This window comes from Centruroides sculpturatus, unplaced genomic scaffold (assembly GCF_000671375.1).
Source record: "Centruroides sculpturatus isolate CEXI.00-Female unplaced genomic scaffold, Cexi_2.0 scaffold666, whole genome shotgun sequence".
Taxonomy (NCBI): Eukaryota; Metazoa; Arthropoda; class Arachnida; order Scorpiones; family Buthidae; genus Centruroides; species Centruroides sculpturatus.
Genome location: NW_019384928.1, coordinates 275539 through 299975, shown reverse-complemented (window position 1 = coordinate 299975; position 24437 = coordinate 275539). Strand labels below are relative to the sequence as shown.

The 24437-nt window shown below is 30.6% G+C and overlaps 1 protein-coding gene across 1 annotated transcript in view; it reads right to left on the bottom strand.

Annotated features, from left to right (window-relative positions):
- The window catches only part of LOC111631936 (transformation/transcription domain-associated protein-like), a 169908-nt gene extending 148090 nt beyond the window's left edge, over window positions 1-21818 (bottom strand). Inside the window, exons 1-7 of the mRNA XM_023376276.1 lie at window positions 21617-21818; window positions 19101-19150; window positions 11872-11982; window positions 11400-11504; window positions 10561-10644; window positions 3221-3415; window positions 2314-2480 (exon numbers count right to left, since the gene is read on the bottom strand). Coding sequence (XP_023232044.1) covers window positions 2314-2480; window positions 3221-3415; window positions 10561-10644; window positions 11400-11504; window positions 11872-11982; window positions 19101-19150; window positions 21617-21716 — 812 coding nt within the window. The 5' untranslated portion in view covers window positions 21717-21818. The remainder of the gene's footprint in view (window positions 1-2313; window positions 2481-3220; window positions 3416-10560; window positions 10645-11399; window positions 11505-11871; window positions 11983-19100; window positions 19151-21616) is intronic.
- Window positions 21819-24437: the final 2619 nt, after the last annotated feature.

The window sequence follows — 24437 nt, the reverse complement described above, 5'->3', positions numbered from 1 at the left end:
AGAGGTTTGGCTTTGCCTACTTTTTAAAATGTTTCTAAAATGACTTAGGCAAATGTTATTACTCCGAGCAGCAATACGGCCAGTGTGAACCTTTTTGGAATGTTTCTTTTGAATAAAATCAGTCACTTTCTGATAATACCTCAAGATTTCCTTTATCGAGCGAGATCCTTCCACGACGAAGCAAACACGCGGACTGAGACCAATGAACAGAAGTGAATAAAAAGTGACGCTGCGAACTAATGTAATGTCGTATGGTGAGTTTTTGTTCGTATCGTGGAACAAAAATATGTTCGAATTTCATGTCGTATCCTGAAAATTTCGTATGCTGGGGCGTTCGTATCCTGAGGTACCACTGTATATATATCAAAATATTAACGAAAACTTCTGAGAGGCCAACCCACGCCTGAATACATTGACCTGACTGAAGTGGCTAATACATGAAATGCACTGCTGGCCATTAAAATTGCAACACCAGGAAGGAGTTATTGTACGAACGTCAAAATCATATGAAAGGAAGAAGAGGTTGGGATATGCAAACAATTAGTATTTCAGCACATTTAGACAACACAGGAGAGACAAACGACATCTGAAACACTGCATAAAAGAAAAGTTGTGCAGTGGATTTCTCATTCAGAAATTGCTTTGTAAGGTCGGGGTTTCATCAGAATATTGTGTTATGCCTCGAATAAGAGGAAGAAATGCTTACCAGCAAGTGTAGGAATTTGATAGAGGCAGGATCGTTGCCTATCAAGAGTGTGGATTATCGTTCCATGATATTGCCACTCTCACTGGTCGAAATCCAACCACTGTCATGTGAATATGGAATTGATGGATTGCTGAGGGTCTTACTGAACGGCATGCAAGATCTCAACGCCCTCCCATGATTAATGCCCGAGAGGACAGACATATTGTGAGGTCAACCATGCAAAACTGTACAACTACATCACGGACCATTAGTCAGGAAATGAGCTTGTTTCAGCATGTCCAGTATCCATTCGTATGGTGTGATGACATTTGCAGCAGCGTGGACTGTCGGCATAGTGACCATTACTTTGGCTTCCCTTGACAATGCAGCAGAGAGAGAGACGATGACTCTGGTGCACCCAACAACAAAGCTGGATACAGGAGTGGCACAATGTCATCTTTTCAGATGAGTCCTGGTTCTGCGTGCAGCATTCTGATGGCCATATACATGTCTGGAGGCTTCGAGGAGACCGCTCGTCGCCTGCTTGCATTCAATATCGGCAAAGGGGCCCTGCACCTGGTGTGATGATATGGGCAGCCATTGGGTACATGACATGCACATCTCTAGTTTGGATCAACAGTAATTTGAATGCAGATTGGTACATTTCTGACATCTTACACCCAGTGGTTGTGTCCTATCTTCGAGGCCTGCAAAATGCCATCTTTCAACAAGATAATGCAAGACCTCATATTGCACGTCGTGTTCTGACCTTCCTCAATACAGAGGGTATTTGATTGTTGCCCTGGCCTGCACGGTCTCCAGATCTCTCACCAATTGAAAACATCTGGTCATGGATTGCTGAGAGACTGGCCCACCACCCCTCTCTAGCTAATACAGTTGATGAAGTGTGACATAGACTTGAAGCAGCATGGAACGAGTTGCCTGTTTCTGTCATCCAAGCCCAATTTGACTCCATGCCTAACAGGATAAGGGCCGTTTTAGCTGCCAGGGGATGGCAACTGTGTCTACTAATTTCACACCCCTGTAAACTCCCAAACTACTTGAAAATTTAATAATTTTGTCTTCATGCCATACTGTTTACATACAATAAATATTTTTTTTTATTTGCTTTCCTTTTTGGTGTTGCAATTTTAATGGCCAGCAGTGTATTTAGCCACTTCAGTCATCCAGTCTCAATCCAGAAAAAATTTGTCTATCTTAAGTAAATTCGTTATAATATAAACCAGGTTTAAATGGTTAGATTGAACTGGATTGATGAAATAAGGCAATGTAACACATAGGCAATATGCTAAGGGTACACCTTAGGAGACCTGGAAGACTTTCTATGAGAAAATGACCTACGTACTCTCAAAAGAATAAGGTCAAAAGGTATCATTTTTATGGCCATCTTTCCAATAAACATACTGTTATTTTCATAAATCACACATAAAATTCTTATTTCTTTATACAAACAAAATAATCAAATTTTGGTCAATTTACCTACATAAGACCAAAAAAAGCCAGTTTTGATCAATAAACATATAATAAGATTGTGCAAAAACTTAATTCTTATTTTTCATTAAGTTTAATTTATTGTTTATAAATTTAAAATGACAATTTTTACTTACCTGTGAGTAGATGTTGGCTGTAATGTAATAGTTATCATAATCAACGGAATAAATTCAGAAACTTCTTGATGTACACTTTGTTTATATAGTTGATACATTAATACAACAATAATAGGTAGTTCAGCTAATACTTTTAATGATAAAACAGCTTTGGGAATAATGTTATACTGAAAATAAATTGTAATTTTACTTATATTGAATTAAAATAATATTAAAATTTAATTCTATGTTTTTTAACATTAGTAAGTAAATATGTTTTGCTAGCTATCATTATTTTCATGTTTCTATAGGCACATATTTAAAAAGTTATATATTTTGTGAATTCAATACATCTTTTTAAAAAGAAACTAATATTTCAAATTCTAGACAAAAATTGTTTTTCTATAAAGAAAATCAACTTATATTTATAATGGAAGTTTTTCTTATAAATATTAAATGTCCAGAATTTTTCAGTTTACAGCTAACTCATCTTAAGAGATAATATTTTTGAGTGGACAAAAGAGCAAATCATTTGCTTGTATTTAAGAAAAAAAACATTTAAATTTGATATTTTAAATGGTGTGATCAAAAACATTTACTCCCTGAAATATCACATGGTTATTTAATATTTATAAGAAAAGTTTTAATTAAAATTTTATAAATTTTAAGAAATTAACATTAATAATGAATAGATTTAAATGAATAAAAAGCAACTAATTATATACTATAATTTATAAAATTATTTGTTGATTTTATTTTTTTTTTTGAAAAAATTTAAATTATAAAATATAAACAGATCATATCTACTCTATTTAATGCTCTTTTTTTTGCTTTATCTGATTTATATTAATATAAATCATAAAAAGTATTTCATATTAAGTTATAACTGTCATTAAAACTTAATATGAAAGATTGAAAAACAACTTACAGTCAATATTGTAGCATCTTGATTTTTTTTCTCAGTCTGAATATTGGTTATTGTAAATGTTTCCATTAACAAAGCACTTATATTTACTTCAGAAATATCCTTTACTTTCAATGTATGACGAGGTTCAAAAATTTTATTTAAATGATTAGGTAATTCTTTATAAATATTCTTTACGAATTGTAGAAATCTTTGAATCTGAAAAATTTAATTCTTTATTTATAAATGTAAACTTAAGATTTAAAAGTGACAACTCTAATCATAAGAAATAATCAATATCATTAAATATAATCAATCAACACAAAATGACCTAATGAGAAAAGGAATATTAATACAATTTAATGTTTCTGGTTTAATTCAAAAATTAACATTTTGTATGTAAAATGATGTATGTATTACTTGGAAATAATTGTCTGGACAGATTACCAAAAGCATAGAAATCTTATTTATTACAATTTTAATAACACACAGATCCACCTTCAGACTCAGTTACATATTCTATTCTATCTGGTACACTGTTCATTAAGTTTTGCTACACTCCTTGATATAGCCCTCCATTCTTCAATCAGACATTGACCAAATTCTATCAGATTATATGATCAATTTGGTCTGCCTCTTATTTATATCTCTAATTAATCTCATAGATGCTCTATGAAGTTGAAGACTGAACTCAGTGCTAGCCAATCAATCAACTTAACATTTTTCTTCTCAAATCAGACATTTTTTGTGCACATAATATAAACATGCAGATTATTCTAGTGGAACATGTAGAAGCTATTGCTGAAGAATTGCCACAATGTAGGCAACACAGAATTCTACAGAATGTCTGTAGTGCATTGCCTGCATGTAACCTTTCACAATAATTAAAGGTGTAGCAATGTTCCAACTGAAACATTTCAAAAACCATTTCACTGTGAACACAAATGCATTCATGCAGTAGGCATGCTCCTGGCATACACCTTACTCAAACAGGACCAATGAATGGAAAACAAAACCTGGGACTCCACAAAATATATTTCTAATCTTCTTGCAACCAGCTAAGATGATCACTGCACCATTTGAGTCCAGGTCTAATATTCATTATTATTACTTTTTGGCTTTTGAGTAACAACTCTACTAGAGTTATGCAGCTCAGAACAAATGGTTTAACTGTGCCATCCAACTGAGCATTAAATTCCTGAGTTATTCTTCTGCTCTTTGGATAAGCTCTCTTTATCATTTTCTTTAGCAGTATAACATATAGTAAATTTAGACAGCTAGCTTCAGGTAACACACATTAGTTAGAAGATTCCTTGTGACACACATACAGAAAGGTGGCATAGATGGCATCCAACAATTTAGATGCCACCTATGCCACCTTTTCATGAGTATCAACAATACCTAGAAATGCTAAACTGAGACAATTCAGTATGTCTAAGCATAATTTGCAAATGCTTCTCGAATGTTCTGGCTTATGTAAACCTGTCTACCGACACATGGCAATTCATTTCAGGATGATAGGGAGGTCCACATAATTACTTTCAAGTAATGTAATTCATCAAATACTAAATAATAGTCCAATAAATATATAGCAATAATTAAAATAAGCTAGATTTTAATTTAAAATAGAATACTATAGTATTCTATTTTATGCTATATAGATGCTATTTTATGCTGATGTGAGATTCTGAAGGGGCATTTTAGTAATTGGATTAATTAGTTAAACTAATACAGAAGTGGGAAAAACACACTTCCTTTCCCCCACCACCTGGCATTGCCAGTGACCTCTGATCCGATAGATAAGGACAAATCAAATAGCCATACAAATCAAGAATTTTAAAGATGTTTTGAATAAGTTCTGGGAATAAATCCAAACATATAATTACTAATGATAGGAAACTATCAAATTGAATGAATTTATGAGGTAAGACAAGTCACAATAATGGCTAGAAAATATCCATAATCCAGGCAAATCATCCAGTTCTTGACAGCTCATATCGACTGGACCTGGACACAGCTCAAACTTAGACCACATTAAATCAAAATCACGTGATTCTTCTCCGACACTTGATACATATAAAAAGGGCTCAATCTCGAGCATTAGGGCAAACACTCTCCCAAAAGCAAGAGGACAAGCTTCTGTTCATTGTCATCTTGCCTTGCCCGCTCTAGTCTCCTTGCCAAGATGATCCTGGAGTGTTTCACAGACTTCACAAGAGAGACTGACTACAGATGTCTCACCATACTCCAACAAGAAAGGAAGGAAGACTACTCACCACCCGTACTGACTGTCGATCCTGGTGTGTTTCACCAACATCCCATATAATGGGATCTGGAACCATTGGTCTGAGAGATATATTACTTAACACCTGCCACCTGTAATATGATATCTTACCAAAGGGGGGGGCCAAAATGAGAAAATTTGATACCTAATATTTTATTTTAATGTAAATGAAAGGGACAATATATAACAGTCAAGAGAGGGAAGATAAGAAAGATATATGCATGTCGCACGGGCAGTCGTATGGCCTTGAATGGGAGACCATTTCTCCCAGGCAATAAATTTTACAACCCGCTATAATTAGACATCCTCCCCTACTTAAGTTTTTACTTCTTTGTGTTAAAAGTATTTCACACTTTGTTTCATTGCAAATGTTTTTTTTTTTTTTTTTGTAAATATACATTAAAACGCACTTATATACTTTAATTTTTTTTTGTAATATTATTTACTTTATATGCAATAAAAGAGAATAATTAAACTAGTTTTCGATATTTGAAACTATTTACTATTAAAATAAACCACTATCAGATATAAAATAGATTTTTATTTAAAAAAACTATGACTGATGACCTTGAATAGCTTCATGAGGCCATTACGATGCACCGGCAGTTGGAGATTCGACCGCAGGGCCATACGACTGCCAGCGGTCAAAACCAACTGCATAGACGTCCACGAGAGGACACCACTAGCATGCAGAAAAATGTCATACAAAGCCAAGATAGTTTAACCTTGAGTGAAACTACATTGTTTAATTGACAGCGCACAGTCAGATGGCTTTTAGGTCGACTGCCAGTACAACTGCCAGCACGACGAATGGCAGTTAATGTGTTAAAGAAATGTAAACTCTCTCAAGGTCAATTAGCTATAAGGACGTAGATATAAGGCTTTAATGTCTATCCGATACAGTCGTATGAACTGAACAGAAAAATTACTGGCACATAGAAATACTCCTGGACATTATGTTACCTACAAAAGGTAGAATAACCTGTAGTGTATTAGCTTACTGTATCATATGTTTTTGTGTTAAGTTCATTAAATTGTTATTTTTGTTGTTTAACCTGCTCTCATGTGGACTTATTAGGCACCAACACCCTATCAATGGACTTATAACCCTCAGTCACTCAGGTAAAACCATCCAGTGACAAAGTGAGCAGTGTTTACCAGACCATTGCTGGTCGAAGGGGATTTAAACCAGTTTACACCGACCCCCGCGGTTTCTCACACTATATATTAATAGAATACTATAGTCTGTTAATTAGCACAAATGTTTATTAGCATTTTTGTCTTATGATATTACCTATAGAATAATTTCTTACTAAACATTAAACATAACTCAAAATGTGATAGTAGTGTGCAAATAGCCAAATTCCATACTTGGAAACAATAAAAAAAATTTTTTTTTTTATACATAATGAAACAATAGGCAGCATCAACAATGAAAAATAATAATGTGGACATTTAATTCTATGTCCAATTTTGAATCTATGAAATAATACTTAAATATTCATCTAATAAGAAAATGAATCGATCCCAGACCATACAGACATCAAGCATATCTATAAAAGATATGGATTCATTCTATTCCTCAAGACAGATATTTGTTATATTACCTAAACTAATCTGACACCTAATTTAATAATAATAATAATAATAATAAATAAATAACATAATACATCTAGATAAGAAAATAATTTTGAATCTGATACATGAATCTCAACTGAATTTAAGAAAAATGATTCTTTTGAAATATCACAGTGATATTTCAAATACTTGTAAACTAATTCAAATAAATGATTTCACTGTTTTTACTTTGAATTCTTACATTTAAGGATAAGATCAGATCTTATCAGCTATCAATCATATATGCTCAACTGAATTAGTGAAATAACACTACAGGAGCACCATCATTGATAATTTGTCATCATATCATTATCCTTAAATGATCAAAATCTTGTATCCATGTAATATAGCACTACAAAAAAAATTAAATATTATATATGACAATTGTAAGAACTTGGCATCAAAAACTAATTCAGTTAAATCACCAATAATGATTAATAAAATTAAAACTAAGACAATAGTTTATTTTGAATTAAATGATAGGAAAAAATCCACAGTGTCTTATATAATTTCACCCTTTTCACATGTCAGGAATCTGACCATGCAAAAGTTGTCCACAAACATACCTCTGGCAGTGGCAGGCCTGGGAGTGCTATTTACCCTCTGAAAAAGTGAGAAAAGTGAGTTGAAATACAGAAAAAGTGAGTAAAAAGTGAGTGCAATACAGGTAGCCCTCGGTTTACGCCGGCTCAATTTACGCCGATTCACAATAACGCCACTGTGCAATTCGCCATTTCGCAGTGTAATTCCCCGATTTTCCCTATTCTAGACTGATTTTCATTTCAGTGTTGACGTATTTACCGAGCTGCGACATTGTATATTCGTTAAAACAAAGATTTTTATTGAATATATTTATTTTTTCTGTTCTGTTTAATATTTTTTCTGTTCTATTTATAATTCTGTTTAATATATATGTTTTTCTGTTTAATTATTGGGTATGATACATTTGCATTAAATTAATATTAAAATACTAAACATTTAGGTACCCACGAGTCTATGCTTGGGCAACTTGAGCTTTTCTTGCACAGCTTCATAATTTTCCCACCGAGCAGGCCATCCATCAAAAAAATCTGTAAACTGCCACAATAAGTTCTGATGCATCTTCACCCAGTTCATTTAATGCTTTCAGATATGTGTTATGAATAATAAGAATTGTACATGTTCCAATGTCAACAAGGCTTTTCTTGCGAATTCCCAGTATATCTTCCTTAAAAAGTCGTAACACGTTTTGTTTAACATTAGGACCATCTGATCCTATCATCAAAAGTTTGTGTAGTGACAGGTTGGCATCATCAATAGCTTTGATAATGTATGTATGTAATGTTTCTGCATCTGCCCGTCCAAGAAAACATGTATTTAGGTGTCTGCAGACAACTTGTTCTTTTTGCTCAGACCAAAACCTAATCATTATCTGTAACTCTTTCTTACTTTCCACATTGCTGGTTTCATCATAACTTATTGTAAAGAATGAAGAGTGGATTTCTTCTAGCATTTTTTTTGGAAGTAGGGAGCCAATGCTTCAGTTATTAAATAGCGCAATTTCTTCTCACTCATTGATATTCCTTCAGGAAGTTTTAGTTTTTGGAAGCATTGCTTGTAGTGTTGGAACCATATTATTAGAAGCAGCAAATGAGAAATTACTACATATTGTTTTCATGGCCCGTATCAGTTCTGCATGGTATGAAGCATGTATTGGATTATATAAACTCACAGTTGCCAATCCTTCTCCAGTCCCATTATCAGTATTACTTGAAATTTCATCATTTTTTGATGGGCCTGCAAAACTATTACCTGGTGCAACCAATGTCAGGTGTAACTGTCTTGGACCATAAGCACAGGTAAATTTTTGTCTGTGTTTGACAGTACCTCCATGATCAAAAAGNGCAATGTAATTTTGTCGTTCCCAAAGTGAGAGAAAGAAAAAATTATGAAAAAATTGTAAATTTTTTTAGTATTTTTTTTTCTACTTTTAATTTAAAATCAACAATATTCGCCTTATTGTATTATCAATGTATTATTTCCATTTAAAGTTAAGTGAAGATCACTAATGTCTTTTTCACATGATAGAAAATTGTCAAAAAAGAAAACTATTTTTGTTCTAGTAATCTTCACTTAAATTCAAATGTCCAATAAACAAAACCCCATATAGAATTAAATTCAAATTTTTCTATGATATTTTTACTTATAGGAAAATATCAAAAAAAATTTGTAGTCTTTCTTTGATTATTCATAGCAATTGGGAAACAAAACTTTTTCCATTTTTTCAAGTACAGAAAGAGTGCAGAAAATTAAGTTTGAAAATTGTTTAAATTTTCACTGTTACATACAGAAAGAGAGAGTCAATAATCACTAGAAAGTGAGAATGGTTTTGCTTTCTATAGAATAACATGGCAAATAAAATGAAATCATATTAAACACAAATCACCTACAATAAATAGAGCCTTATCTTTTAAAAAGCTTTCAGATATCCATAAACATTTAACTTTTGAAAAAGTACACAAAGGGAAACAGCTAAGAATGAGATGATATAAGACCAGAAAACAATTTGCCATCCACCATATCAGCACCCATCTCCAAATTCTAAAATTATTCTAACAACACTAATAATAGATGCTATTTGAATTTCTGTTTTCTAAAAATAGAGATTCTATATTTTTGGAAAAAAAAATGTATTTTTGTTTTCTCTTTGTTTTCCATTAATGGAATTTTTCCATATGCGTACACATGCTTAATAATAATATTTAATATGTGAACTGACAAAAAATAAATGGAACAGAACTTTCCACGTATTTTATTTCTATTATTTTCATTTAATTTATTATTGATTTGTGTCACTCTTATTATAAAATTGAAATGATTATCTGAACTGAGCAGCTCCATAAAAAGCTAATTTCATTTTTAGTTTTTTAATGTGTCATAAACACAAGTTAGAGTAAAACATGAATAAACTTACCAGTTATTGTTATATACAATGTGTTTATTGCCCATTGCAGTATTACATTTAACATTTAATTATTGTTTTGTTCCATTAGCAAATGCAACCACTTGTTTGAAAATAAAAATAATTTTCTTAACTTACTACTGTTTTGATGGTCATAAAGACTAACTATATAGTGAAATAATAATTATTTGCACATATTTATAATATGTACTGTAATTATATAAACATATGATGTTTTAAAGCTATATATAAAGTTGCAATTGTATGCATCATAGTCATAACTTTACATATAGTTTAATATCTTAATATTTTACCCATAATTTAATGTAATCTTTTTCTTTTCTTTTTTTTATCATTTGTTCAGATAAATGCTGCTGAAAATGTATTAAACAGATCATCACAATAATTCCTCTTATTCTGTGAAACTGTCTATCAATACAATAATAAAATTTTCATTAAATTCAATATATTGTATTGTCACATTAATGATTTTAAATTAACAACTAAGACTTGTATACTTACTTCAGGACTAAACTGAGGACGAAACTGTTTATGTAATTCAATAATTATGCGTAAGCATACTAAAACATTTTCTTCATTTTCTATCTACAATTATAAAAATAAAAACTAAATTAAACTGGAAACATACTAAGTTCTGAACATTTCTTAAATAATCTCTAATTTAAATTTTGTTATATTTAACTTTCACAAGAACACATACAATACTGAAATATAAAATAATCATTTTGATCAATTTTAGTTGTAAGTTTCTTTATAATTTTAATATTTTTTTTCTGATTACATTTTTATCATTTATTTATTTTTATATTATATTTTTATTATTCATATAAAATATCAAGGATCATTTACACAAACACCTTGTATTATAAGTTGTCAGATACAAGAAATCTTTATTCACAAAGCACACTGTACCTTATGATATTGAAAAAAATCTCAAATACTACAATAGCTAATAGTTCTCATAAGTCAATGAACTGGAAAAGATGGTGGCCAAATGTTTTTGTAGAGTTGACTTTGTATATAATTACATAAATTTCAAATTTATTTACATAATTAAATGGTTGATTATTCACTATAAGAATCTGATTTAGAAATTATATACTATTAAAAACTTTCTATTATAATTATTCATTTGATAATTTAAAATATACAAAATAATTAAACTCATTTTTTATAAATCTGTAATACATAATAAAAATGTTATTTATCAATATCTATGTTACAGATAATTAAGTTAATAAATCTATAAACTATAATAATCATTATATATCATCAAACATTATTTAAAGCAGATTTTTATTGTACTTAATAAATAACATTAATATTTTAAAATTATTTACCTCTAATAATTGGAACATTAATGATAATATTTGCCTGGCATGAGGTTTTAAATGATCATTTGCAGGTATACGATGAATTATTTCAAGAATTAATTTTCGTAATTGCTAAAATAAATAAATTTTAGTAATTACCTATTTTATACAAAACTCTCTCAATACAGAATAATTAAAAAATAATATAATCCTTTCAAGTATTAATACTTTAATATAAAATATGTTATTAGGAATAATGAATTTTAAATTTAAAAAATTACTTTAAATACTTAAAAAAAAACTTAAAATTAAATTACAATTAACATTTCATTTCATTTAATGTATTATCTAATTTTTCCAAAATAAAAAAAAAATTATTTTTACCAAAAGCAGTCAATATTTGTAAAGTTGTTAGATATCATTTCATTATTCGAATTAATCTTGAAAATTTTATTGCATTATATATATTATCAGAATAAATTTAATTCTAAATACTAACTTGCACGTTATGTTCTGCAATAAAATAAGGTTCTCCTTCTTGTAAAATTTTTAAAAATATTTTCAATGCATGTTCAAGAAATGAAGGATACTGAGGAGATGATACAATTGTCTAGAAATACATAAATAAAAAATATTTAAATGATTTTGAATTAATCAATCCTGAAATGTAAAAACATTATATTATAAAAACTTGAGATATTATATAAACTAATGTAACAAAAACATAATATAAGGTAGGAGCTAATTATGGCCCAATAAGTTTGGACTATTATTTTGACCAACTGCAATTTTTTTCCCAAGAAACAATTAAGCTATCATCTAGCTCTAAGTGATAGTTAAGTTAATTCTTGGAAAAAAATTGGAATTAGTCATAATATTAGTCCAAACTTGGTGAGCCATAATGGGGGCTCTACCTTATTAAGAAATGCTCAACTGTGGCATTTCATGCTGCTCAATGGTGTAGTTTTGTAATTTAAGATAAAAGAATTCTTTTAAATAATATATGAAGTTAATATTTGTTTACTAGTTGTTTTAATATAGCCTATATAGCTTTAATAAAAATTAATTGATATTAAGAAAAAATAAGTTTAATATAATGAAAAACAAATTAAAAATAATAAGTATCTTTAAACATAAGTATATGGCACTTAAAATCATTCAAATGCTATTTTATTGTATAGGCATGAGGAACTAAACTTTGATGCCTCAAAATAAAAAAAATTAATTTTTAAAATTTCAGATATTTCTGATAAAACTCAATATCTCTCTGCACTAATTTTACTAATTAAACTAAAATTGCTTTCATTTTTCTGTAAGAAATTTGTTTCTACTCATATGATGTTAGTAAATAAGTGAGCCTTCATAGCATTGCAACTTTATTACACTATATGATTTAAGTTATAAAAACATCATGTCTAGCAAAACAAAATATACATATCTGCACATATATACACATTTAAAGTGTATATTGAAAATCATTATTATTTCAAGCTGTAAGTAATCTGCCTATTTAATGCACTAAAAAACTTTGCCACAAGCATAAAGATTCTGGACTAGATTTATTCCGACTGCATGCACTTGAAAAGTATTTACTTTCTGCATGAGCTTCATCTATAAAAATTTTGTATTTTATTGTTGGTATCAATGTTCTCTTTGTTTCTATATGTTTTTAGTAACATTATAATATTGTATAAGTAAACCATTAATAATTTATCCCTAAGCAACAGTTTTTCATTTGTAAACATCCTATTAATATCTCATTTGTCATTAAAATAAATTGTTGCGTATATTCCAAACAAGTAAATTAACATTTTGTGAAATATATAAATGTACAGTACGAGTTTAAATCTGTGGACGAAGTTTTCAATTCAAAATATATTTTCTTTGGGTTTAATAATTTTTATATAATCATTTATATAGTGTATTGCTACAAAAATTTAAAGCGCAAAAGTTCAGCATGTAACTCTTCAGTGTAAATACTGTACCCATATTTTGTTCACACGTTTTCTCTGTAAATATTTTCTTTCTTTAATTGTAAAAAGTTGCTGTGACCATTAGGTCAAATTGTATATCTCAGCTTTCACTCTGTCCTATCTCGCTTTCTTTCACCTTCCACCTCAACCCTTCTTAAAACTTTTATTCTTCTTTCCTATTCATGTTTTTCGGCTATACCAATGAGTGCGGCCAATAAACAGTTCTAGTGTAAGTAATCTGCTACCTTTCCTTTTTTTTTTTTTTTCTTTCTTAGCACTTTCCACTCTACAGAGACTTTTTTAAAGTTTCTGACTGACTTTTTCTTTTTGAAAATGTGTCCATAATGTTAAAAGATAATGTTGAAATATAGCTACAAAAAAGTCTGCATAACAATGGTAGAGTTAATTCCAATATTTAAACTTAATTTATAAACATTCCTTGCTATTTTGAAATATACTCATAATTTAAAAATCTTCTTACATGAATACTGGAAAGCATATAAATTAACTCTCCTAAACCTTAAAAGTCCAGTAGTAAATATTTGTAGATGTTCCACAGTGTGGAACACCTACAAAACCTGGAGGCATTTGAAATTTACAAAGCCAGGTTATGTACCAATTGCATTAACTCTAATGATGCCATCAATGTGTCACACGCTTGGAAGTACTGCTATGAAGGAACAGACAATGCCACACCAACAGTTAGAAGCCTCACCCCCATTTGGTGTGTTTATATGTATTTATATCAGTGTATGTATTACATATACCATTCCATCACCATGGCAATGCACATGCATAACTGTTTATTCTTTTAAAATCCATTTGTGCTGTTCCATTTTTTGAAAATAATTTCATAATTTTGTTCTACGCATTCACTTGTTTTAATCTCACTGGTTTTTTAAACCTGAAGAAGACCGAAAGTATGGTCGAAAACGTTTGTTTGCTATTAAATATTTACTACTGGACTTTTAAGGTTTAGAGTGTTAATTAATATACACATAAAAAAGAAAAACTAGTAGTAATGGGATAGAATGCAACTTTTACTGTCATATAGGTCCTAATATTATTTTCCAGCTGTTATATAAAGTATAACAGAAGAAAAGTATGGTAAGTTGTCAAAAATAACTCCCAAGATTTTTACATTTTTGAAACTCAGGGGACCTTCATTGAGAAATGCAAAAAAGTTAGAAGGATTTTTTCTGTATATATGGATGTTAGATTTTTCTAAGTGGAGAGCAGTCTCATGCGACTGCTCTCCACTTAGTGCAATCACATTGCCCTTGTTTGACAATTCATTGAGTGAAACAATTGCTACCCTATGTGCCTACACACTTTGCATGAAATGGAAGGTGATTTGCAATGAACTATGGGAATTTTTTAAATGGCAGCAAAACTTTCAACTTAAAATAAAGTTTTATATTTTTCAGTTTAATTTTATATTTTTTTGACATTTAATACTAATTAATGTCTTACCCAACCTGCTACTAATTAAAGTCATTTGCTTCCATACTTCTGTTTTCATATGCTCGTTTCTAAATTTGGGTCTTTTTTTTGGTCATAACAAATAGGATGTCATCTGATATCCCCCAACAGTTTTTCAACAGCAGTATCAGACCAACTAATATTTGCTATTTATTTTAGTCCTTTTTTGTACTTTTTTGAAATTTCCACACCCTGCCATCTGATCATCACATACTGACTTGTATGCTACAGTTGTACTTGTTTGTGCTCCTCAATTAAGTGGATTTTTTCACAGAACTTTTTGTGCCAGGACCTTTTGAAATTCACAGATGGAAGCAGCTAATCATCCCAAAGCTACCGGTATGAAAATTACTTAATTACATTAATTAGGGGGAAGTTAATTAAGGTGCAACTTTGAGGAATTTGAAAAAAAAAATCAACGAACATAAGCTTTCAGTGAACAAAACAGTTGACAGTATGGTCCTTGCCACTTATGCTAAACAACAAGGCATTACTGTCTTCTGGGACCAGGCCTCTATAATAAAAACTATCAGATCTAGACACGTGGTAAAATATCTCAAAAAGCTGGAAATCCATAGGGCACAGAAGAGCACGCAGTGTATCAACTATAGAGATGCCGACAGGCTTTCGTCCACTTGGAAATCTTTTTGCGACAAATTGGCATAGATCTATATAAAAGGATTAATCAGGCTTAGGATAATCCTTGATATTTTATTTATTTATTTTTATTATTATTTATTAAACACATGGAAATTCGTATGTGTCACTTTCGTTTATAACATGTTACACCTTTTAATTTTTTGCATAACCATTTATTTGAAATTCGCTTGCGTAATTTTTCGAATTTCCCATTTTCGAATTAGAGAAATAACTGATGATGAACGCTTAATGCGTTTGAAAACATTTTTATGTTATTAAAGAATTATGCTGGATAGTTAAATGGTTTTTATTTTTATTGAGTTAATTAACTTTAACATTTTGGATTTTTGATCAGGCCTAATGGGAAGGAAATTAATTTTCAGGGGGTGGCACCAGGATGTTCGTCAAAGGAAGGTTAGTTTCAGAGATACCTAATATTAGTTGCGAAACAGAGAATAAATCCGAAGAAGGCTATAAACGCAGAACAGATCATAATGCATTTGACAAAGGCTGCCCAATTACAGTCTGAACAAAGGTATCAATGATTCAAAAAACCAACTATGGCCAATAAAAGAAATCAAGGTAACATGCAGCGACCATACAACATAAAGCTAAACATATTCCAAATGAATCTTCAAAGGGCTACGGCTCCAACTTCCCTCCTGGCAGTAGAATAAAAAATTTCACATGTTACGGGGGTTTAAACAATTTAGTATTACAGCCCTTGGAAAATTTCAAAAATTTTGAGTTACAACAGATTTTAATGGCTGTTTAATGGATTCTAACGGCCTTTTTAATGGTTCCTACTGTCTGTTTATTCATTAAAATGTATTACTAGCTTAATTAGTAGGTACCTTATAGTTAATTGAGAATAAATTAAATAATCTTCATTTAATTAGCATAATATAGTTCAGCTAACTATATATAAAATAATTTCGCATACTTATGCGTGAATTGTCAGAACATTGCTGTACCTGTTAGTACGTTTGTCAACTCAAGTGATTGCTTTGACATCAATTGTACGTGGCTTACTACCTATTCTTGAATAATAAAGTCGAACGGTGAGCTGAACTTAAGCAATCTCAAGCTGAACTTAACAACACACAAGACTCACAAAGTGACCCAGCTGTTGTTCTTGGACCAATAACGAACACAATACTGAAAGAGGCAAGTTCCCACCTATGGAAAATACTGAAACTGAAACTTACTGGTACCTGAAACTTACTGGTCAAATTTAAAGATAGAGGAGCGTAAGGAGATCCGGGAAAGGGTTTCACAGCTACATAGTTTTGTCAGCCAAATATGCAGAATCCCTAGGGAACTCAGAACATAACCCAGTCCCCCACTAGTATTCAGTAAGGGAAAGGGGATCCAACCAATCTATGTCATTATTACCAAAAGTAACAAACCAATTCAACCAAGTTCAACTACTAGGGTGGTCGATAAATCAAAACTGCAAAGAGAGGGTACTGTTGGCAGCCATGCTGTTCTGGTTTACACAAAAGAAAATGTGAACCCCAAAGCATAATGGATATCAAAAAAGTTAAATACACAATTCTAAATACAATCGAACCTCAAAAACTCCGAATCAGATTCAGGGCAATAAAGGACATGAGAAATGACGGATTTTGCATTCGGGTTGTCAGTCACAAAGAGGGGGAGGTCCTTATGAATGCCATCAAAAATATTTCACATGTTAAAGACAAAATCAGATGCTCAACATCTATGGGCAGGCTCCAGGCATATGGGCAGGAATTGATGCTATTAATTAATTAAATTTTAGTAGTTAAAAGATAATGGGATGAAGAAATAGAGGAGGGATAACATCTCATATCTTGAGTGGGATCAGATTTAAGATTTTACTTGTTATTAGCATTTACAAGTTTTTTTTACAAACTAATCTCTACTCTCAAAATTAAGCTCTTTACCATTTTATAATAATTAATAATATAAAAAGTTGTTTTTAATAAACTCTCATATTAGATGGCACCTCACACAATTTTAATTCTTGCTGACAAAGTTACACAATTCATTGCTGGATGTTTTTTTAAATCTAAGAAAATTTTATTACAACATCCATGAATTATTATTATTTGGCTTAATTTCTGCAATAATATTACTCTTATATAGAAACTTTCCCCACTACCATTTCAATTTAATTACTCTTGTAGAAAATCAATATTATAAACTCTGAAATAAGTTTAATCTTTTATAAGGTTTTTTGATTTTATCTGCTTCATATCGTTTATTCAAAATTTTTGTTGTATGATTTACATTGTTTAGAACTATTTGATTGCAAATAAAAGTATTTTTCTGCTATTTTATCAGACTGTGAAGAAATAGCCAAAAAGTACTTCTATATAATATATGAAAGTTTGACTTGACTAATATAATTTAGGGATACACTGAATTTTTTCAGATATTGATAAAGAAATAGTTAGATCATTTTTTCCAATCTTTTTGTAATGTGGCTCCTCCCAACTTGATAGTTTTTTTTTTTGCATCCCCTCTACTTCTTTATCAATGGAGATTTATTGTGCTTTTCATAGGTTTAGTAATACAGTAGAGCGTTTATCCGAAGGTCGGTTATCCGAAGGAATTCCAGTCGACAAATTTGAATTTTTGCCAGTGCTATGGCGCTGTAATCTTTTGCTATGTCTTCGGCTACTCAAATATATTACGTTTTTGATACTAAATTAACTTCTGAAGTATAATTTTTTTACTGTTTTTATATTTTTCAATATATTTATTTTGTTTGTACAAAATAAATAAATAAATAAATAAATAAATAATTTTTAACGATACAATAGTCTTTGTTAGGCTTAACATCGACGAAAATTCAACGCGAAGTGACACGCAACGGAGAAAATTTTCAACACGGGATAAATTCATATATTTTTCGTACATAATTGGTTATCCGAAAAATAAGTTATCCGAACAACCCCAGTCCCCAATTGATTCGGATAAACGACGCTCTACTGTACATGTAAGAAGTGTTACAGTGCTGCTCAGTCCTATATTTCACAGTATCCCTAAACTGTTGTTGCAGCACTCTAGTGTGCTGCACTATACTGATTGAAAACCACTGTGACATAAACTTTATAAAAGTTATATTTATCTAAAACTTTTAGCATTTCAAATTACTGTAACTAAAATTTTGAAATCAAATAATTTTTATAGATATTTCAATTATTTAACATTTCGAATAGATCTTAGCTTTGTCCTTAGATAATGAAGCCAACTTAAATATTTAAAAAATTTTTGATTTAAAATGTATCTAATTAAAGACAATTTATTTATTTGATGAAAGTTTAAAAAAGACCTTATGTATCATGTCTTCCATAAATTACTCCATAAAGATGTTTTTCATAAACATACATTAAAGTTAATTTAAATATTTAATAAATTGTTTAAGTTGTTCAATTTTTATTTCTGTAAAGTTATTAAACCTTTTCTAAAAACATTTAATCAACAAAATAAAAAAAAAATCAGCTATTTTAATATTATTTACTTATCTAATGATGATAAAGATATATTTAATAAATTCATTTAAATATATTACTTATATGAATTATATGTAAATAACATCTAACTCAATTTCTAAGGGAAAAAAAGTCCTAATTCTGATACATACTTCTAAATCTTCACTTAGTTCTTGAGCAGCCTTCAATTTGCTTTCATCCTCTTAAATAAAAATTATGTAATTAATAAAATATATGTAAAATAAGAACAAATTATTAAATAAGTCAAAATAAATAAATTAAGCATAATGTGTTGAATGAAAAACATAGATAAAAGAACATTTTAAGAAAGTACATACACAAATATTAAAGCAACAAAGTAAGTACTGTACATTTAGTTACATACATATAACACCCACTGCCAAGAAAAAGTCTTTAGCAAAACCTTATTTTCTCAAAATATTGATATTCTCTTCTCTATATGCAGCATACTTTGTGACATACAAGCCCCAATAAATTATACTTCTGAGGAAAACAGCAGAAAAACTATGAAATATCTGATTTTTAATTTTGCAATTTTAATGTTTAATAATAATTTTTACTATAAAATGCAAATTTTTGCTGTTTTTTTATAACTATAAATTCTTGAAAGTATTGTTTAGCATTTTGTTTTGAGTTGTGTATAGTCTTGTTATAATTATAGTGTTGAGATGACATCACTTACCACAATGACATATATTAATTTATTATATTTCAAATTTCATCAGGATATTTTAAATTCAGTAAGTTAAACTGGAATTAATTTCATACTCTTTCTGAATTTGCAATCTCTCTACACACCGGTGAATGTAAATAAAATACTCCTCAAACCTTTTAACCAAAGTGCTTCCTTCCTTTTAACCAGAGTATGTCTGGTTCCACCTGGAAGGTGTCTAGGAAGAGTTTTATGTCTGGTTCCACCTTCTAGGTGGAACCAGACATAAAACTCTTCCTAGAAGCCATGAATAATAATCCATATGGGCTATCAGTAGAAGTAGAGCAATATGACTCTTAGTAGAAGTAGAGCAATATGACTCTTCAAGGGTGCATTTCTTGGACATTGATATTAACTTCGAAGGAGCTAACATACTTGCATCTGTGTACCAGAAACCTAGTACCTTCCCAACATATATTCCAAGAAATTCGTGCAATCCTATCCCATACAAAATCGCCGCTTTCCGAGCATTAGTAAGAAGAGCACACACGCACTCATTGACACAACAAGCTCTAACAACAGAACTCCAACATATAGAAAATATTGATGTAGCCCATGGATACAACACTCTAGTCAAAAATTTGTCTAAAAGGCATGAGGTTTCCCAAAAAGCCACTGATCAGACAGGGCCACCATTGAATATATGTGATGAAGAAAAAGAGAGGATACCTATCACATAATCCAATACTGAAATCAATCTACAGTATGGTAGCCAAACGAAGGGGCATAAATATTGCATACAGAAGGTGTCAAACTGTCTTCAGGATACTAACTAATGGCAAAGACCTACCAAACCTTGAAAGGCTTCCAGGAGTATACGCAGTACCACTAGAAGACAACAGGTGTGATAGACAACTGACATATATTGGTTCCACGAAACGTTCGTTAAAAATGAGGTTAAAAGAACATGAGTCAGACATACCTATCTGACTCATGTTCTTTGTACAGCATGGTAGAAACACAACAGTCCTAACATACACTTCAGAACAGGAAATAACGGCAGACCTGCACACGGCGAAAATCATTATAACCAACTCTAACCCACAACAACTAAAAATGGCTAGAAGCCATGGAGATATTTAAGGCGGAAAAAAATGGTACATGTATTAATTATAAGGAGGAAATGGCCCTATCTGTAGCATGGCAGATTTTGCTAGATAACAGCATTTAATGAGATGATTATGGAGCATGCACAATATAACTATGGAACGATTTCACATGATAGCGTTCAGAAGAAATTCTTATCAAATGTTTATTTAAACAGTAACAGCCTATTTATTAAAGCCTGAAGTAGAGTCCAGGAGGGGCAACGAAAACGTTTGCGATTCTAAAAATAGAAGCACTCTGGTTAAAAGGTTTGAGGAGTATTTTACTTTCTGAATTTATTAAATGAAATGTTCACATAAGATAGAGCATTGCAGTTAAAGAAACTTATAGATTCACACTGGGATCAAGCAACATCTTTAATATTTAAATTATAAAGTAAAAATGTCAAAATTACTATTAAAATAAAAATTGATCAAAACAACTTGAACCTCAAATAGATGTGCCATTTATATTATGAAAGTATATTTTAAAAATGAGAAGAAACCCATTTGTATGAAGATTTATTACATCCATGACAAACTAATAACGAAGTTAGGCGTATAAGGTGGCAGTCATTATATAGTACCCAATTATTTAATTAAATTTAATATATATTAAACTATTTTTAATTTTGTATATGAAGTGCAACAGAAAAATTTTCATGTTTTAAAGTATGACCAAGCCAAACAAGTTTGAGAACTACTGTTCTAGATCATCCGATAAATGAACAGAATAAGAAATTTTTATAAGCACTTAAAATTCAAATTTTTTTACCAAATATTATAAATTTATAAAAATAAAATATTAATTTATATTTAATAAAAATAAATTATTTTCAAAATCAATTACTTGCAGCAGGATCAACTAGCATTGATACGAATGAACGATAGGTATTCATCTGTGTAACTGGGTCCTGTTGAGTAAGAACTGATGGTACCATTCCAGGCATTTTGACTTTCAGTTCTTATTTAACTTTTCTTTCTTCAATTAACTATTTCTTCTATTATAGTTATTTCTTTATAAAACATCCATCACAACCTATTATAAAATATTTAAAACAGTTTTTCAAGATGTAACAATAATAATATAATCAATTATTTGAACATTATGTATTAGAATGTATAATCAATAGATTTTTGAACTAATTCAATATTAACAAACCATATACAGTTAAACCTCTATATTCGTAATATTCAATATTCGTCACCTTTTGATGACTTTTTTATTTTTCCATATTCGTCAGTATTTCCTGTATTTGTCATCATTCCCAACACTGGAAATGGCACTACAATTGCATGCCCACACTGATCAGCTAGCTGTGTTAAATTAGTGTTGCCAATTTAGCTCATTTTTTGCTAGCTTTAGTGGATGTAAATTACCTAAATTATAATGGCCTAGCTATTTTTATAATGCTATCTAGCTATAAAAAAAATTAACAATTTTAATGGAAACAATATGATTTGAATATTTTTATTAAAATGTCTAGCCATAAATTTGAATTTTGACTTGGCAACACTATGTTAGCTAGCTGTAGTTAATTAGTCTGCTTTGTGGGAAGAAATGTATGTTCTTGGTTTCTCATGTTGATTATTTTCAAAACCTCAAGTTCCAATGACTCCAACAAAGAACACTGAAGAAAAACAGCAAAAAAGGAAAGCTGTTAGAACAGGAATAGAGGTAAAAAAAGAAATTATTGCTAAGTCTGAAAATGGACGAAGTGTTTCCAACTTAGCCAAAGAATTTAATATGCTGAGAACTACCATATGCAGCATAATAAAAAATAAAGAGATGATTAAAATAGCTGATGTTGCAAAAGGTGTTAAAATCCTTGCTGCTAGGAGATCACAAACGATTGACAACATGGAAAATCTCTTATTGTTGTGGATTACTGATGCAAATGGCTGTTGATAGTATTTCAGAAGCAATCATCTGTGAAAAATCTAAGAAGTTATATGACGACCTACAGCAAAAGAGTCCAGGAACCAGTGGTCAGTTCATGGAAAGTAGGGGCTGGTTTGAAAAATTTAAAAGACAAACAGGCATTCACTCTGTAATTAGGCATGGCAAGGCTTCGAGCTTAAATGCAGAAGGTGCTAAACAGTTTGTTGAAGATTTCAGAAATTATGTATACACTGAGGGTTTTAGTCATCAACAAGTTTTTAATTTGTGATGAGACAGACCTATTTTGGAAGAAGATGCCCAAAAGAACCTACATCACAAAAGAGGAAAATACACTGCCTGGACACAAACCAATGAAAGACAGTTTAATACTCATGCTATGTGGTAACACTAGTGGTGACTGCAAAATCAAATCATTACTAGTGTACCATTCAGAAAACCCAAGAGTTTTTAAGAAGAATAATGTCAAAAAAGATAACTAAATGTGATGTGGAGATCAAACAGTAAGGCTTGGATTACAAGACAGTTTTTCTTGGAGTGGATCCATGCAGTCTTTGCCCCAAGTGTGAAAGCTCATTTAGAAAGCCTTAATTTAGCTGTGAACGTCCATCTTAGTTTTGGACAATGCTCCTTCTCATCTTCCAAATTTGCAAGACCTTTTGAAAGATGATGATCTTAGCTTTATTCAAGTTAAATATTTACCAGCTAACACAACCCCTCTAATTCAGCCGATGAATCAGCAGGTCATTACCTGCTTTAAAAAACTGTACACTAAAGCTCTGTTTCAAAGGTGTTTTGAAGTGATGTCGGAAAAAAAACTTACATTAAGAGAATTTTGGAAAGATCATTTCAATATTCTCCATTGTGTCAGAATTATTGATAAGACATGGAAAGAAGTGTCATCGAAGTTAATGATCTTGATCTGGAAGAAACTATGGCCAGAATGTGTGCCAGAAACAGACATTCAGGGTTTTGAATCACAACCTGTTGTTGAAGAAATTGTTTGTCTGGGAAGGTCAATTGGTTTGGATGTTGATTGTGAGGATGTAGAGGAATTGGTTGTGGAGCATGCAAGGAAACTCACCACAGAAGAACTGTTGGAGCTTCGTAAAGACCAAGAAACTGAAACAATAGAGATGATTTTGTCCAGAGAGGAAGAGTCAAGTAAAGGATCCATACCTAACAATGATATTAATGAAATGTTGACTAATTGGGCCAAAGTGCAGAATATGGTTGAAAAATGATACCTAAATGTTGCTATAGTAAACCAAAATACAAATGCATTCAATGATAATGTAATTGCCTACTTCACAAAGGTTTTAAAAAGCAGACAAAAACAGACAACACCGGACAAGTTCTTTATTAAATCAAGTGCTACTGAATCATCAGCAAAACAGGCCCCATAATCGTAATTGGAATTACCTAATGTTTTAATTGATGGTATGTCTTCTTCTAAACAATAATAACCTTACTCTTCTTCCCTTTCTACCACTATACTGTATTTATTTAGTACAATAAAGTTTTACAAACAACATAATTTTTATTCTTGTACCTTTTTTAGGATGGGAACAGATTAATTGAATATCAGTTATTTATTATGAAAAAAATTGTTTCTACATTCATCATATTCCATATTTGTTAGGTCCTTAGGAACAAATTAATGATGAATATAGAGGTTCCACTGTATATCTTAAAGCAAACTTACTAAAATGTATTAATTTGTTAAAATATCATTTGTATTTCTTAATTTAAAGTAATAATTTATATTTAT